The sequence below is a fragment of the Aptenodytes forsteri genome, unplaced genomic scaffold (assembly GCF_000699145.1).
Source record: "Aptenodytes forsteri isolate BGI_AS27 unplaced genomic scaffold, ASM69914v1 Scaffold379, whole genome shotgun sequence".
NCBI lineage: Eukaryota > Metazoa > Chordata > Aves > Sphenisciformes > Spheniscidae > Aptenodytes > Aptenodytes forsteri.
Genome location: NW_008794088.1, coordinates 2,342,962 through 2,358,978, shown reverse-complemented (window position 1 = coordinate 2,358,978; position 16,017 = coordinate 2,342,962). Strand labels below are relative to the sequence as shown.

General features: G+C 49.0%; 1 protein-coding gene across 1 annotated transcript in view; it reads left to right on the top strand.

The window, feature by feature from the left end:
- CASQ2 (calsequestrin 2) overlaps positions 1-10,303 on the top strand; it is a 35,591-nt gene extending 25,288 nt beyond the window's left edge. The window contains exons 7-11 of the mRNA XM_009274534.2: positions 499-544; positions 3,015-3,069; positions 3,755-3,855; positions 4,214-4,288; positions 8,111-10,303. Coding sequence (XP_009272809.1) covers positions 499-544; positions 3,015-3,069; positions 3,755-3,855; positions 4,214-4,288; positions 8,111-8,305 — 472 coding nt within the window. The 3' untranslated portion in view covers positions 8,306-10,303. The remainder of the gene's footprint in view (positions 1-498; positions 545-3,014; positions 3,070-3,754; positions 3,856-4,213; positions 4,289-8,110) is intronic.
- Positions 10,304-16,017: the final 5,714 nt, after the last annotated feature.

Here is a 16,017-nt window from a genome sequence, read left to right as displayed (position 1 = left end):
GCGGTTATTATGATCTAAAATTCTTGACAGAGGTTATTCTGTCTTCTTTGCTTCAGCAGAGTTTGGAAGGATTTTTATGGTGGAATTATGCTGGGGTAAAACCAGAAGAAAAAGGGAACAAAGCCCTGTAGGAATGTCCCAAGGACTGCAATACACAAGTGAATGGGTCACCTCGTGCTCTCAGCACGGACAGAACAATCTGCCATGTGTAGGACCGATTCAACAGCATACCCCAGCACAGAGAGGCATCTCATGTTCCCAAGCACAAATAGCATCTGCAGTGACTCCAGTGGGGGCAAGGACAGGGTTTTATCACCATAAATAAAAGCATAAGTTGACCTACTGTGCCCCCATGCTTGCATTCAAAATGTGGTGGCCGACGGTGCTGACTCCAGCCACCAACCAAACATGCCACAGTGACCTTTTCCATGATGCCGGCAGCGTCATGTGTGATGGTGCTGGACACGTCCTCAAAGAGCATTTCTGTCTTCCTTTTAGGGCCACCTTGAGGAAACTGCGTCCAGAGGACATGTTTGAGACGTGGGTAAGCACGCGCGGGTGGGAAGCCTTGCGTCCCCTGCTAGTTTCCAACAAGAAACCACTGCTCAAAAGCTCTAGCCTCTGGCTGGGCAAAACATTATCTTCCCTTCCTTGCAAAGCCACTTTCCCTCCTCTGGGAAGACGGGAAAGCCTTGGCTATGATGCCCAGTGCCTGAGTTCAAATGGTGTGCTCAAATGCTTTGCTCAACAGTGGAGGACAGCTGAGCTGGGTCCTGTTTGCTCCACAGAGAGAACAGGGAAAGCTAACCAAGTGTGCCAGGTGGGTCTTGAGCCTCTGTAGCGGCCATGATATAGCTATGGAGAGCATCCTTCCCAAGGATGCTCTATCTTATCTAACGGGCATCAGTGCTGGTGGTGGGTTGCCTTCAGTGGCCTGCCCGCTGGGCGAGCTACAGAGGTTGTACCGAATGGATGAGTCATGGAAATTGTACCAGAGCAGATGTACAATTCAAAATGCAAGCAAGGGCAGGCAGTTCAGTTAATTATATAGATTATGGAGCAAATCATGTATTGATTTCACTTCTCACGGTGTGAGCAAGGTGCAAGTCAGCGATTGTGAAGAACTAACCAGCAGTTTGGCACCAATCACAGGCAGAGGACTCTCCTGGCCTGCAAGTGTGGGGGAAAAAGGGAAGAAAAATCGTGTATAACAAATTATCCCTTCACTGTGAATGTGTATGATGTTAATAGCCACTCAGGGACCTTCAAGTGCCAGCTGAATGCTGAAAAACAAAGCTGAACAGGTGCTTTACAGATGCTAAGGAAGATGCAGTCATTCCTCCAGAAAGCTCGGCATATTTATAACAGCATTCAGTTGTCTCCTTGCTTGGCTGTGTAACATGAAACGCTGCAGGACTCCGAAGCACCAAAAACCTTGGGAGTCTTTAATACAACAAGGCAAGAGGTAATAAAACTGAATCAGGAGTTATGAGTCACTTAGGCATGATAGCTTTTCATTTTATTTTGAAATACAGATTCTGTATAGAAGATAGCTTCCTAGAGCCACTGAAGTCCCTCAAAGGTTTTCATGGGGCTTCAGTGAGACCCAAATTTCACATACAGTGGTTTTGCTTTTATACTGAATATATTCTAAAATAGCCTCAGGAAAAGCGTGAATTGTCAGCCTTGGGATGTTTGCTTTACCAGCAGCCTGGGAACGCAGAGCTTGCCTCTGCTATAATCAAGGGACTCGTACCTACAGGTGACAATGGGCTGGATTCTGATCTCGCTACAAGTTCAGAACATCCCCAATGCCTTCACTGGAGTTACTCCAGTTTTGTTTGCTGCCTTGTAGGTCAGAATATAGCTGTATTATATAGCTATATATATAATTATATATCACATATATTTATTTTTTTTTATTTTGCTGTCTGACAATGCTGTGGGCAAATATGGAGAAAAAGCAACAGTGCAGATTTTGCCAGCTGTAAGTGGTCTGAATCCCAAGTAAATCTGCCTAGAATGCCTGGTGAAAACATATTCCCTGAAGACGCCAGCAAAGGCCCAGCATCTGCTATTGTTTTTAAAGATAATGTTTTCCACTTAATCTTTCAGGTTTTTTTTCCTTTCAGTTTTTGATGGTGGCTTTGTCACCTCTGGGCTCAGAAGGGAAAAGAAATTAGCATTTAGATGGGAATTTTTTCTCGCATTAAAACCAATTGAAATGGAAACCGGGACCGGCAGCGGGTGAGGAAGGCGAAGCCTATCCGTGAGATAATTCAGAGATGACATTCATAGCAGGCGGATGATGAACTGGCCAGCAGATCCATTGGCCTTTGCCAATATGATTACCCATTACTCACGTGTCTCATGGAGAAAAGCAGTCCACCAGGCTGTCATTTCTGTCCTCCACTCATTGGAGCCCCGAAATGAGCCTCCCACTCAATTCCCCTTGCTGCTCATGGAGACCCTCACCTAAAGCAGAGACCCTTCACCTCCTGAAAGGTGTCCAAGTGAGCCACCTCGCCTCTCATGTTGTGAGGAAACCTCCTTTGCTGGCCCCAAAGGAGCATGTTTGTGGTCTGAGCATGGTGGCAGATATTTGTTTCCCTGCAAACCATCCCCTGGCAGCTGCAAATTTATGAGGGTAGGTGGCCTCAGGCATGGAGGGTGAGCCCATATTCCCATGCTAGAGAGCCCGTGGCCTTCTCTGCAGGCAAGGTTTTGCCCCACACCATCAGAAGCTCCTTTGCTTTTGCCATCATGGTGCCCACCTCATTTTTAGCTGAAGGGTTTCAGCAACGCTACCCAAACTACCTGCTTCAGCGCCTAATACCTCCACGACTCGGCCTCACCTCAGCTCCCATTTCTGGTGTCTCAGTGGGGCTCCAGTCAAGCCTCCCTTTGCAATCATCCTGTTCATTTGAAGGCATCCCACCGCTTCTCATCCCCAGCAACCGCCCGGACTCTGTCCTCCCTCCCTGACCCATCAGTAATAGTTTTGTTTTTTCCAGGAGGATGACATGGAGGGAATCCACATTGTGGCCTTTGCCGAAGAAGACGACCCAGGTAGGAGGCCAGTTTCCTCCTTGCGTGCCTCTCCGTCACTCAAGACGGTGTAGTTTCATGTGCTTTGTTTGCATTGTGGAGCCCCATGCCCCAATGGGGAGCCCCAGCCTGCCGGGATGGGGAGCCGGGATGCTTCCAGGTGTTTATGCTAGCGGGTATGCTAGCCAGGATTCAAATTCTGGATATAAATGGATGGATGGATGGAAAAAAAAAGTCATCCCCTCCACCCCAGCGTCAGGATCTGCTCCCTAACTCTGTGTCCATCTTGCTGTGTGTCTCCGGGAAAGTGCTGAGGGCTGGGTGTGCGAAGTGCATGCGGGATACCTGTGGGCGTCAGCTCCTGAAAAGCCGTGGCACTGGTGCTTCTCAGCGCCATCAGCGTGCCGAAAAGCTTCAGCTTCTCCGGGGCTCAGTTCCTCCCTCGCCACAAGAAAATAGTGACATTGTTCCGCTCCACGGAAGGATTACGAGGCTTAATTCATGTGTAACTAATTTCAATACCAGGGGAGGATGCTTGAAATTAAAAGCCTTATTATCAGCAGAAAGAGCCAGGAGACAGCATTTTAATGAGAACTATAAACAACTCCTGTGTGCATAGAGGGGTGAGGGAAGTTGAAAACCCTGCAAGCGAGAAGTGCCTGTGCGTTTGCAGGAAAGGGCTGCAGCGGTTCATGTGTCATTTCAGATGGTTTTGAGTTCCTGGAAATCCTGAAGCAGGTTGCCAGGGACAACACCGATAATCCCGACCTGAGCATTGTCTGGATTGACCCCGACGACTTTCCTCTGGTGAGTGGCAGGGTCTCCTTGTCTTTCTTGGTTTAATTCATGGATGGGGGTGGGTGTGTGCACGAGCGCAGGAATTGCCCCAGCACATGCACAGGATATACAGGATGGGAAATGGGAACATGGCTGATCCCTGAGAGCTGCTCGTTCAGGTCTGCCTCCCACGAAGGTGGCATCTTGGGAACATCCCCAGAGCCTGCACTTTCCTTTGCCATGTGCAGCGGCCCAAGCGTGCGTTCAGCCTCTCTTCTCTCCCGTGCACTCACCGATGCACACTCCCCGCACCACAGCCCAGCCGGCTGAATTAATGCAATGGGGTATTGCAAATGCCCTGTCTGAGCTTTGTTTCTCTCTCCTGCAGCTGATCACTTACTGGGAGAAGACCTTCAAGATTGACCTGTTCAGACCACAGATCGGGGTGGTGAACGTCACAGACGTGAGTAGCATATGCCCAGAAAATCCAGCGATCCCAAGATTAGGGTGCTAGAAAGGACGAGATCTGAGGTCCACTGGAATCAGTGGGATTTCTGCTGTTAAGTGGAAGTAGACCAGGCTTTTTCTCTGGGAAAAAGTGTAAAGACCTCACCATTCCCACATGCAGCTGGGTTCATAAGACCTCCAACATAAGGCTTCAGGGCTTCAGTCTGAGCATCCTTCTGCTGCCGAGTTGCACACAAACCACGTCTGCTGAGGACAGGACCAGCCCCTATGGTCTGAGCTTCAGTGCTTTGCCTAGTTTTGTTTTCAGGGTCTCACATTTCCACCCCAACTCACAGCATGCACCATTGCGCCCTGCTCTGACTGAACCTGGGTGGGCTTGTGGGGGAAAAGCGTGTGTGTAGGGGGGTGCTGTGCCTAGGGGAGGAGAAGAGGAGAAAAAGGAGAGTGTTTTTGCAGCAGAAGCAGAATCGCCCAGCTTGAGTGTAGGAGGGAAAGATGGTCCCCAACAGAAGACAAGGAGAAACTGCACAGCTTGAAAAAAACCAAATAAATACACAGCCTTAATAAGAGTACAACATAAACTGGTAACAGAGGGATCCTGCTGGGGTGAAGAGGGTATACTGGGGTTCATCCAGGCCCTCCTCCTCCTCAGCCACTGCCATGCAGGTGGTGCTGGAGGGATTTGGGTGGGAAGAGGAGAGGTGTCCGCCCCATGCCCGGTGGCAGTGAAGGCTTTCCACGCTGTCCCGCAGCCGGCAGCGCTGCAGAGGGAGAGCTGCACAGGCAGGTGCTGCTTTGGCACGGCTGCGGTGGTGGTGGTGGTACCCACAGCATCCACAGCTGTGCTGTTGGGCCAGCTTTCTAGCAGCTACTGTTTTCACCACAGTTGCCTTCAAGCCAGCAAGCCATGGGACCGATGTCAAGTTGCCCACCCATTGTGAGCTTTTAAGGCAGGTGGGAGAGGGACCCATCTGGCCCCCACCAGCAGAGATCTGGGGACAGCTGCTGAGTGCAATGTAACGTGCATCACGGCCCTGACACGGCTATGGAGAGAAACCGTTTTTCCTCTTTCTGACAATAACAGTCCAGATGATCAGAGAGCACGTAACGCGGCACGCTCCAGCCTGGCTCGCTTATTACCTTAGTTTATTTTTGACGGTTAAGTGCTGGGTGTTTTAATCTCTTTAAAATGAACCTGTGTGGGTATGTAAGTGTCTCTGGAAGCAGAATCTCTCCACTGCAGAAGTGTTTGTAATTTGGTGCTTGACTTCATGTTTGAAATTTCAGCTGTATGGGAACCTGATGTTTCATTAGAAGAGAGCAGAGAGGGACTTAGAGTTGGGACAACTGTTCGGGACTGGGTGCTGGTCCTGGCTCCACCACTGACCTTGCTCACGGCCCCCACATCCTCTCTCCTGTACCTCCCCAGAAAAAGAGGGACAGCGAGGGAGTACTAGACAATTGTGCCTCCTGTTATAACAAATGCTGCAGGACCATAAGATGGGAGAAGTGGTAGGGAAGGCAAAGCGATGGTGTTATGAAGAAAGAGGAGGCCCTGGATCTTGCCCATCCCATTGAGGGGAATGAGAGGGAAGCACACAGGCTGGCCTGGGACTTACGGAGTAGATGCGGCGCTAGCTGGATGTGAGCAATACTTTACCTGTAATAGAGCAGCATCTGCCAGACCATGGGACAGACACCTAAAGAGTGGGGACCCAGTGAGTTAAGGCTTGTTAGCAGAATTGTTAAAGGAGAGACAAAAGGAAAGAGGGCCAAAATAGCATCTGTCACCTAAAATCATGAGAGAAATGAACAGACAAGCCAGAAATAGAGCCCAAGTCTTCCAGTCTTTTGCCCTTATTACTAGCCCCCAGTATCTCTCTTCATTATATTTACTGCAGCTGGCCGTGTTTAAGTTATATCAAAGCTACATTAAACACCTATCAATGAAAATTCATGGAAGTAGGATTATCAGTGGCAAGAGAATCATACAGAAAGCAGTATTAGGCAGGAACATATGCCTTATTATCCAACAGTCACTCAGAGACGTGTAAAAAATCATGCATTATCTAGCTTTGATAAAGTAAATGTTTCAGGTTGTTGATTATAGTATTTGCAGGTTTTATTTCATTCCTCTTAAGTCTGTTTTCTGTTCCTCAAGAGAGAGATTTAAGAAAGTTCTAGGTTGGCGGGTGACATCTAAAACAAACACTGAGCTCATTTCGTTATTTCAGTGTTACATCACTGCACTCAGCCAAGTTACACAGGTACAAAGTGGGGCTTACACAACGGAGTAAAAATAAACACTGCTGTTGGCTTCGGTGGACATAACACCTGTGACCCCATCGCTTCTCTAAAACCCTGCCAATACAAACACCAGAGCTCCCAGTGGCCCCCACTGGCCCTTCACATCGTAGTGGCTCAGGATGAGGACCATGATGTGCTACAAAATATTGCTGCTTTATGTGCACAGCATCTTTTCTAGGTGCAATGGGCCCACTCCTGTTCCCCTTATTTAAAGATGTCACTTTTTGCTGCACGAACAGTCCTGAGGTCGGGAACAAGATCATTTACATGAAGCAAAAGCTGCATGCCTCTCCATGGCTCTTTTTTATTACAGTTTTAGTGTTTTAAGAGGAAAATATTGTAAGGCAGAAACAGTTTCCCTGAGCAGAAATTGGTCTGACTTTCTAGCAAGCCATACAACAAAGAGAATTAGGTACCACAGACAGGGAAAGAAGTGGGGCACATTTGCAAAAGCCGGTAGTTATCTTCTAACATATGAAAAGCACTTGCTTCTGCAACATCAAATGCTGACCGAGATAACCTCACAGCACCTCTGCGAATAGGAGGCTGATCCTATTTTATGGAGGGGAGATAGTGAAGGGAAAGGAGCTTACCCAGACATTTACCCAAGGAACCTATAGCAAAGCAGGGATAAAACCTTTCATTTCCATGTCTCAGAGACCATGTAAGTTATGCTTCCTGTCCCTGGCTAATAGCTGCAATTTAGGCAACATCTTCTTACTGCATTTTAGACAGCATCTTCTTACTGAATCACCCCATCCCCTCCAGTTTGTGGAATTAATGCAGACAGCTGGAGAGAAAAAGCAGGGGGCACCTGTAGTCCAGGGCATTGGTGTTTTTCACCATTCTTCAGCTGGAGTATGGTTGAGATGATCTGAGGAAAGGCTTTTCCAAGAGGAGCAACCGCTATCACATGTGGAGAGTCCAGAGCAACATCCTGAGGCAAAGGTGATGGTAAAAGAGGCTGGGGAGAAGGGGTGCTGAGAGCAGGGTTTCCTAAAGGAAGAGGTGCCAGAAGGGCTCTGGAAGGAAAGAGGGAAACGCTGTGATGTCCTGTGAACTGGGGCGATGTGGGGGAGCTGGCATAGGTCTCTTTATGCTCTCTTTATGTAGACTTGGAGTCTACAGAACTGGCCAGATGGGGTGAGGACAATGCATCAGGTGGACGATGCTCTTGCTCACAGGTGTAGGCACTGCAGGAGAGGAACGGGCAGCGGGCACACATCTAACCCAGGGCAAACAGTACCACACACTCATGTAAACCCGTTGACCAGTCCCACTGCCCCTAGTCAGAAGCAACAGCACTTCAGGGGGAAGTGGTAATCCCAACGTGTGGGCAGAGAGACACTGTGGCTGAGCCTACCCACAGGCTGTGGCAGAGAGGGAGCTAATGCCACCACCACCCCTGCATCCCACCTGTGGTCCAACCCTTACCCCCCACAACAGCAGCAAACCTGATCTCTTCCCTGTGTCTTGAGGGTGGCTAATCCACCATCACCTGTCCCCGCAGGCTGACAGCGTCTGGATGGACATCAGAGATGACGATGACCTGCCCTCGGCCGAGGAGCTGGAGGACTGGATAGAGGACGTGCTTTCTGGGAAGATAAATACCGAAGATGATGATGATGACGACGATGATGATGATGACGATGATGACGACGATGATGATGACGATGACGATGATGATGACGACGACGACGACTAATTGTGACTCTGTGCAGTTTGACTTGTGGGGGCTGAGAGGCCTCCCCCCGCAGCAGGTCCCTCCATCGGAAGACCTGTGTTTGAGCGTCAGCAAGCACCGCTGCTCCTCTTTCCCCCCTGCCCCGCTCCCCCTGCCCCTGCCCTTGCAGGGACCCCCCGGCCTGATTCTCAGCGGTGCTGAGCCACTGGGACTGCCCCTGGGGCAGGCGGCACCTGCAGGCACCCAGCACCGCTGTAAATCATGCCTCCTTAGTAAGGACAATAGGAATCTGCAGGGAATCTGCCCCCAGTGCCCCAGGGCAGGAGGAAAGTGCCTGCCTGCTCGCTGCCAGAGGGACACAGGGAGCCAATTTGTATTCTCCATGCTCATCGGCCCAGCACTTAACATCCAAAGACCAAATCTCACTTCAAGACATAGGGAAGGCCACTGTAAAGTTTAGTCCTTTTATTAAACACAATGCCCTTTGCAGCTACTCTGCCAAGACCACTCAATCCTGCAAGTTCTGCTGCGGGAGTCTATAGCTACTCATTAACACGCTACGAGCAGCAAAAGGCTTTGGGAGGGGAGGAAGGTTTTAGGGATGCTGTTTAAGTTTTCAGTGATTCCATATAATGACAGGATATTCTTGTCTGGCAGCACAATGCAAAACCAAACACCATGGTCCCTGTCTGAACCTCTTTCTTCTTGAAAGCTCAGACCAAAGATAGGGTAAGTGCAGGTGGTCTGATATGGGACATCAAAGCTTGCGAGTTCCTGAACTGCTGGAAAGGCTGATCCAGGTCTGAGCCCAAACTCTCGAGGCTGAAGATCACGGCACTGAGCCAAACTGTTGGTCTTAACCCCAAAGAAACACCAAAGCAGACCCCGGGCCAGTTCCAAACATCTGCAGCCAGGTCTGGGCTGGGCCTACCTTGCCTTTCAGGTGAACCCCAGCGGGATTGAAGGTGGTGCACATGAGAGAGACAGCACACTCCTGCCAGTGGAAACATTCATAGGGGCCCACCCTGAAGCCCATGACCTTCCAGCTTTAGCTGACTTTTAATCCAAAACCTACATAGCATCTTTTCCCATGACCAAGATGTTGGGAGGGAACACATCCGTCCAACTATATTAGATGCTGGATAATGAGAGTTGGGCAATGAGCAGTGAAAGGATTCAAGCTGTTTGGCTTTTAAGTACTCAATTGCACAGTTACTCCCTGCTTAGAGACTCGGATGTCCCATGGTAGCCCGCAAGAAGCCTCTTTTGACTGCAGACTGAGAAGTTGCTCAGGGCACCAGTTCACAGTCAAGGGGGTCACTCACAAAGCAAAGGGTCAGCAACTCAGTCCCGGCGAGTGCAGCACCATCCATGTGCAGGTCACTGCAACAGTGTTAGGTCTCCCTGCTTTCCCATGCCAGCAGATTTCAATTGTCTTAGCTTATTAGGTTTGACAATAGTGCAATGAATGGAGAGCTTGGAGATAGTTTTATCTTTATAAATACATTTATAAATATGTTCTCCAGTCGTTCAGACTTGTTAGCATAGGTAACACGTCCTCTCTTGCTACAGAGGAAAATCATTGTTCTGACCTTTCTTGTACTGGCTTATGTCAGAGGTAAGTGATGTTAGGAGAAATAACAGTGTGAGGGACAGGAGAATCGGAGCTCATTAAATGAATGCAAATCAGCCTGATGAGAAACAAGGTTTACATACTATATTTTTCCTTTATCAGATGAACTGCAAAGCAAGATTTTATAGATTTTTTTTCCTGCCTGTTGATCAGTCTCTTTGACTCTCTCTACATTAGCTGAAATAGAAATTTGAAACTACTGGTATAAAAAAGCTGAAGTACTGATATATTCCTACGTGTGCCATATCCCCTTGGTGGAAAGTGCCAGCATGAACAATATGCAGCTGGATATCTATATATCTCTATGCATATGAATGAATACTGTGTGCTTATATGGTATATGACTGTAGGCCACGTTAGCTCCTCATTAAACATCAAACACTCAACCTGTGCTTTTCAGGCACAGGTCTATTCTTATTAGACAAATAGACAGGACAGCGAAGCCCCTAGGTCAACTATTGTCTTTTATATTCTTGCCCTTTCTTGCTTCTTTATGATGGATAAGCACTGCCTGGAAGACTTGAACCAAGTGAGTTTGCAGAGACCATCCGCCTGGTCACACTGGGGTTAAGAACAACTCAGCCCCATCCCAGAGGACCTGGTGGAGACTTTCAGAAGGCTCGAAATGCAGAGTGCTCTCAGCCCGGAGATCCCCTCCTCTCCTTCACCCACCCCTCTCTCCTGGCTGGAGGGGTGCCCAGCACCCTCCATCTGCTCTTTCCTTTCAGCTGTTTTCTCGAGAGGTTTGCTGGAGGACCCCGGCTCAGAGGGAGAGGGAGGAAGCAGGACTCAAGGTCTCATTGATGCACATTGGTAAGGAGCGAGAACAGGCAAAACTACCAGTTTAGTAGTCTCCTAGTCTGTGATTAAGGGACAAATGCTGCTTATGTTACTCACCTCAGCAAAGTATTTGTTTACCTCGGGGCTATTCCCAGGAGTAAAACACGCACAGTTTCACCCTGCATAAGGCAACAGCCTGCACAGGCCCTGCAACTCCAGATCAGTCACCGCAAAGTGCCATGAATTTCTATAAACATGAAGAATAAATGAAAAGTTGCTCTACTGCCTTTCCCAACTAGCACTGTCTCCGGACATCCTGATTGCCTGGGTACTCTCCATGTAACTCCCCTCCTGCTGTGGATGCCCATCTATTCTGATGTGCCCCTCTCTAGACACTCCGAGAGGCACAGCTTACACAGGCAGAGCAGGCAGACCCTGCAAACAGCACTACGGACGTGTTCAAGTGCACAGGTGTTTCACAGGCACGTACACATTTTGGTGCATCGAGCAACAGAGCTCTGGGGGAAGAAAATAATTAATGTAGTGGTGCTTAGGCTTACACAGAGACCAGCGAGGCTGAGCTCATACTGGGGCTGGTGGCAGTAGTTTATGGAGAGTTTCCCTTGAGTTACGAGAGAAAGGGCTAATCCTATGGCTGCCACTCCTTCATGGTGCCAGCACAGTCCTTGATGGGGCCACCCTTTCCCTCTTCCCTCAGCCCCCCATTACAGTTTTCATGGCTCTCTTTGCCCATGAATGGGAACTTTTTATCTTCAGCTTATGGGATAAACGCATAAAAAGTTAAGAAAACAATGCAGCAGAGGAAGGATTGCAGCAATGAAGACGACCAGGCAGCAAAGCCTCTCCCATTCACCCACGAGGCCTCGTCTGCCCTAAGTTCATAGTGACCGAACCACTGAATGAGGTAATACCCCTTGTGAAGAAGATGGCAGCTTGAATTTGAGTGTCTTCCTTGCAGGGACAGGTAAGATACCAGCATGTGGAGGTGTCACATGCAGGACCCCCACGCACAGGTGCTCCTGGGCTCCTCTGTCAGAAGTGGCCACAACTGGCACGTGAAAGGCACAGGCGACCCTGAGGAGCAAAGTCAGCCTAACTCAAAAGCAAACGGTCAGTATGTTTGGATAAGGAACCAGCAAAAAAATTCTTTATTTAAAAAAAAAAAGTGCGTGTGGGCAGCACTGAGTGTGTCTGCATGCAAGTCTGTTAAGACTGTCCCTCTCTTAGCAAATAGATCTTTTTCGCCAAAGTGTTACTGAGACGTTCATATTAAATGGGTCTTAATACACATAAAGACAGACAAGGAATCATACTTTGCCCTCATCCAACTGCAAGTGCTTCAAGCTGATCAGTCACTTCAAAGTACCCAAAAAACCTAGCCTTACCAGCCCCAACAATGGTGAGGACCCCCCTCGCAAGCGATACATGGCAAGAACACAAATTCATATGCCACCTCCTCCCAGTCCCCAGACACTGGGCCGAGGCCACAGAAGAGGGGTGTGTTTGGAGTGCTGTACCACAGGCCACCCTATGCTGCTCATGGGCAACGGTCAAGGGAGAGGGAAACCCATCAATAGCCGTATACTACAGCTGCCATACAGAAGCACGGAGGCGAAAGCTTCTACCTTTGCAGGGGACCCAAAGACACTGATGGAGAGGCTCTGTGAACCAGAAACTGCTCTGAGCTAACATCAACCCTTTGGGAAACAGCTCCAGAAGGGGAGGACAAGGGAGGCATGCTGGAAGTGACAGATTACTCCATATTTTCAGGGTCAGCAGTTTCCGTGATGTTTCTGAGGAGTGGTGAGAGTCTCTGTGCTGCCCTTGGGAGAGGAATGGCCCCTTAGTGAAACCAGAGATCTTGCCTGCTTCCCATCCCAGAACAGAGCTGCTCAGCCAGATGCCAACACGCACGCACAGCCGAGGACACCGGCTGCTTCTCCGTGTCTGTCCACACATCATACCTCAGAAATGATTGATTCATTACTGAGACCAAACAAACAAACATCTCCTTTTATTCCCAGAGAAATAATTAATTAGACACTAACATATCACTTCCCAGCTGCCGCTGACTTGCAGCACTGTGAAAACAGGCCAGGATTGCATCTGGATTCCTCTCTGCCCCAACAAAGCTTTGGCTTTGAGGAAACCCCACACAGAGCCAGATGCACACTGATGCTTGGACTTGAGGGGCTGAAGAGCGAGAACGGCTCAACAGGCGACAAGCACCAAGGCCCTCCAGGGCAAAGCAAACTGCCTCCTGGCTACTTTTACACACCAGGTATGTCTATGCTGGGCAGTGCAATGCCATCTGCTAGAAACTGAAGAGCACAGCAGGAGGGTAATTAACCTCGGTAATGAGACTGCGCCAGCAGGACTGTGTCCTATCTGAGACCCAAGACTCTGTGCAGCACCCCACTGCGCTGCAGCATCCCCTGCCTTTGCCCTGTTCCCTCGTACCACCAACATCTGGGCAAACCAGCCCTCCAATGGTCAATACCCCTTGGGGCCAGCAGTGGGATGGCTCTCACACCTGCTTGGCAGAAGATGATCTCTAATGATGATGTGGACCATGGGGCAGGATCCAGAGCAGAGCCAGCCCTCTTGGCCCTGCTCCCAGAACGCTCCCTGCCAGGTTTAAAAGGTGCTAAACTATTTAAAGGGGGAGGGCACGGGGGGGAAGCTACAGAGCTTCCTTGCAGCTTGAAGATCCGTTTCTGAAGTCAGAGTACAAGCAGCTTTTGGGATGGAAGCAAAGATGCTTCTGGTGCCTCACACACCCCCACCTTCTCTTGCTGAGCCCCTGTGATGAAGGACATCAGCAAAGCACTCAAAGGACTTCTGGTATTGTCCCTAGTGAAACGGACAGCAAGAAGAAAACAGCTTTTCCCCCTTCTTTTCATCCCTCTTGACTTACTAATCTTCTGGTCTTCACTGACTCCCCTAATTTTTTTGCTCTCTCCATTTCTATCTAAGCCTGTCTTCCTCTTCTCCTCAACCCACCCCCACAGCATATGGTATAAAGAGCCGCTTAAGGACAAGGCCCTCCCCTGCCCCTGCTGCTTGAGCTCATCCCCAGCCCAGGGAGACAGCAGCCTCCCTCACGCCACTGCCAGGAACCGGCCATGGTGGACCCCCCATGCCATGAGCCGTGGCTGTGAACACAGGGAGGGACAACATTTCCTTTCCGAGGAGAAAGTCAACCAGACAAGGCTGAGACTGGCTTTCCTTTTGGAGGGGCACAGGTGGGACACGCTCAAGGCAAAGCTGTCTCACCAGCCTGGGCACTGTGGAAATACTAGGATTTTTGGGGGGTGGGTACTTTTTCCCATTGTCCCAAAATCCAGATGAGGAACCATCACCCTTCGACCAGGCCCCAACTGCACGGGGAGAGGTTGGGCCATCTTGGCTGCCGCTGTGGGAAGAGACCACTGGCAATCACACCACTACACTGCCTGAGCAGAGGACAAGCGGCACAACTTCACACACGAGAAACAAGGCTCAAGGGTTAAATGAGCTGAGTTTGCTGGAGGGGTTATCCCATACTTCAACAGCAGCCAGAAAGCCAATTACCTGCTGGAGAAGACCAGTAGTTGTCCTTGACTGAGTCCTCCTTCAGTCGTGGGTGGCAAATGACTTAAATAGCCACAGGCAACCTCATTCTCTGCTTTTGGATTTGGAGGAAGCCCAGCCTGAATCAGGTCCCTCCCCCAGTAACACAGGTAAAAATAAAATGATGTTCAACCAGAGAGCAGCCCTGAAATTTGGCTGTTGTTAGATTTTTTTTGTGTTAAAATTCAATCCAACATGTCAAAGCCCTGCTCCTGCTAGCGACAAAGAAAGAGGCTATTGAATGACAAAAGTAACAATGTTTGAAGAACATTTTAGTCCCCGCAAAATGAAATTGCTGAAGGAATTTACACAGCTTCCCACAGTCTAGTTACTGAATTACTAAACCAGTTTCTCCCTACCACTTAGAAAGCAAAATTATAATCAACTGTAGGATCTGGTATTATGAGTAGTCAAGAATGAGCTTTTACAAAATAGAAGCTAAAAGGTTTGCAGATCTGTTTCACATCTGTGGCCCAGATATAATCAGCTCCTTCTCGTTCCCTCTTTTAAAGCATGCCCACAGCATCTGACTTGCGCTGAAGAGAGGTCCAAAGAGCTAGAAAGTTCTGAGTGTCTCAAAACTTCCAGAGAGGCTGAATCAAACGTGTTTTATCAAGAACTCCCTTCTCTCCATGCATCCACTTTTCATTCATGCTACCTATTCAAGTAGTAAGGAAAAAAAAAAAGAAAAAAGACAACCAAGAGTGTAGATGTCTAAGCATTTGGAAGCCTGATTTTTGCCTTTGGAAAAGACTTAAAATGTTTCAATTTACAGAGTAGCTTCATGCCTAGAGCAATTTGTGGTGTCTCTGTTTTTAAAATCTTTGTACCTTCATGTTTCTAAGGATGCTGGAGGGAAAACCCACACCCTATTCTCCAAGGTCTCTTCCACTGACTTCACATTGCCTTCTCCTTGTCTTACTGTCTCTCTCGAGGTTTTGCTACTTCCTCCGTATTGTGATACATAAGCAAGGTGGACGCACTGAGCTATCCCAAATGAACATCCACAAGGTAAAAGTTATCTTCCTTCCTCCTCTTCTAAATTGTATTTAGTGCTGCCCACACAGAGCCCAAAGGCTGCTCGTTCCCTTCATCTTGGCCATGGCCCCACCAGAAAACAACTGTTCTGCTCCTGCCGTGGGCAGGACCCATGGGCTTTGGGAGGCTGGCAAGCAGCAATATTGCTGCGTGAGGGCTCTTGGGATCCCCAGGTTATTTGCATTAGTTGAGCTGGAACCAGAGCAAGCTCCAGGTCACATACAGAAGTGGCCACCTTCATCGCATTCAGGTCCCCAGATTCTGGGGGAAGGAAGATCAGCTCAGGGCTTTGGAGTAGGCTGGCAGTCTTGCAGTGGCCCCCAACCTGCTCACAGACTACTGTACAAGCAGTAGCCAGGGGAAAAAAAAACAAACCCAAACCTTTTCCAAGTTCATTATGGAAGGGGACAGGGAGATGGAGAGAAATAGGAAAACAGCTTTCTTCCTCCTTGAGGTACTCTCCATTTTACTAGCAACGTGTTAGCATAAACCAACACACATGCTCACGGCAGGGCTGTAAAACCTGTTACAGCATTTCAAAGCAACTCGGGTAACCTTGTTCATAGATAGTGATTTATGCATATGCAATCACCCCACTACACCATCCCTACCTACATCTGCAGACATGCTATGCTCAGTGCTCTCTCTT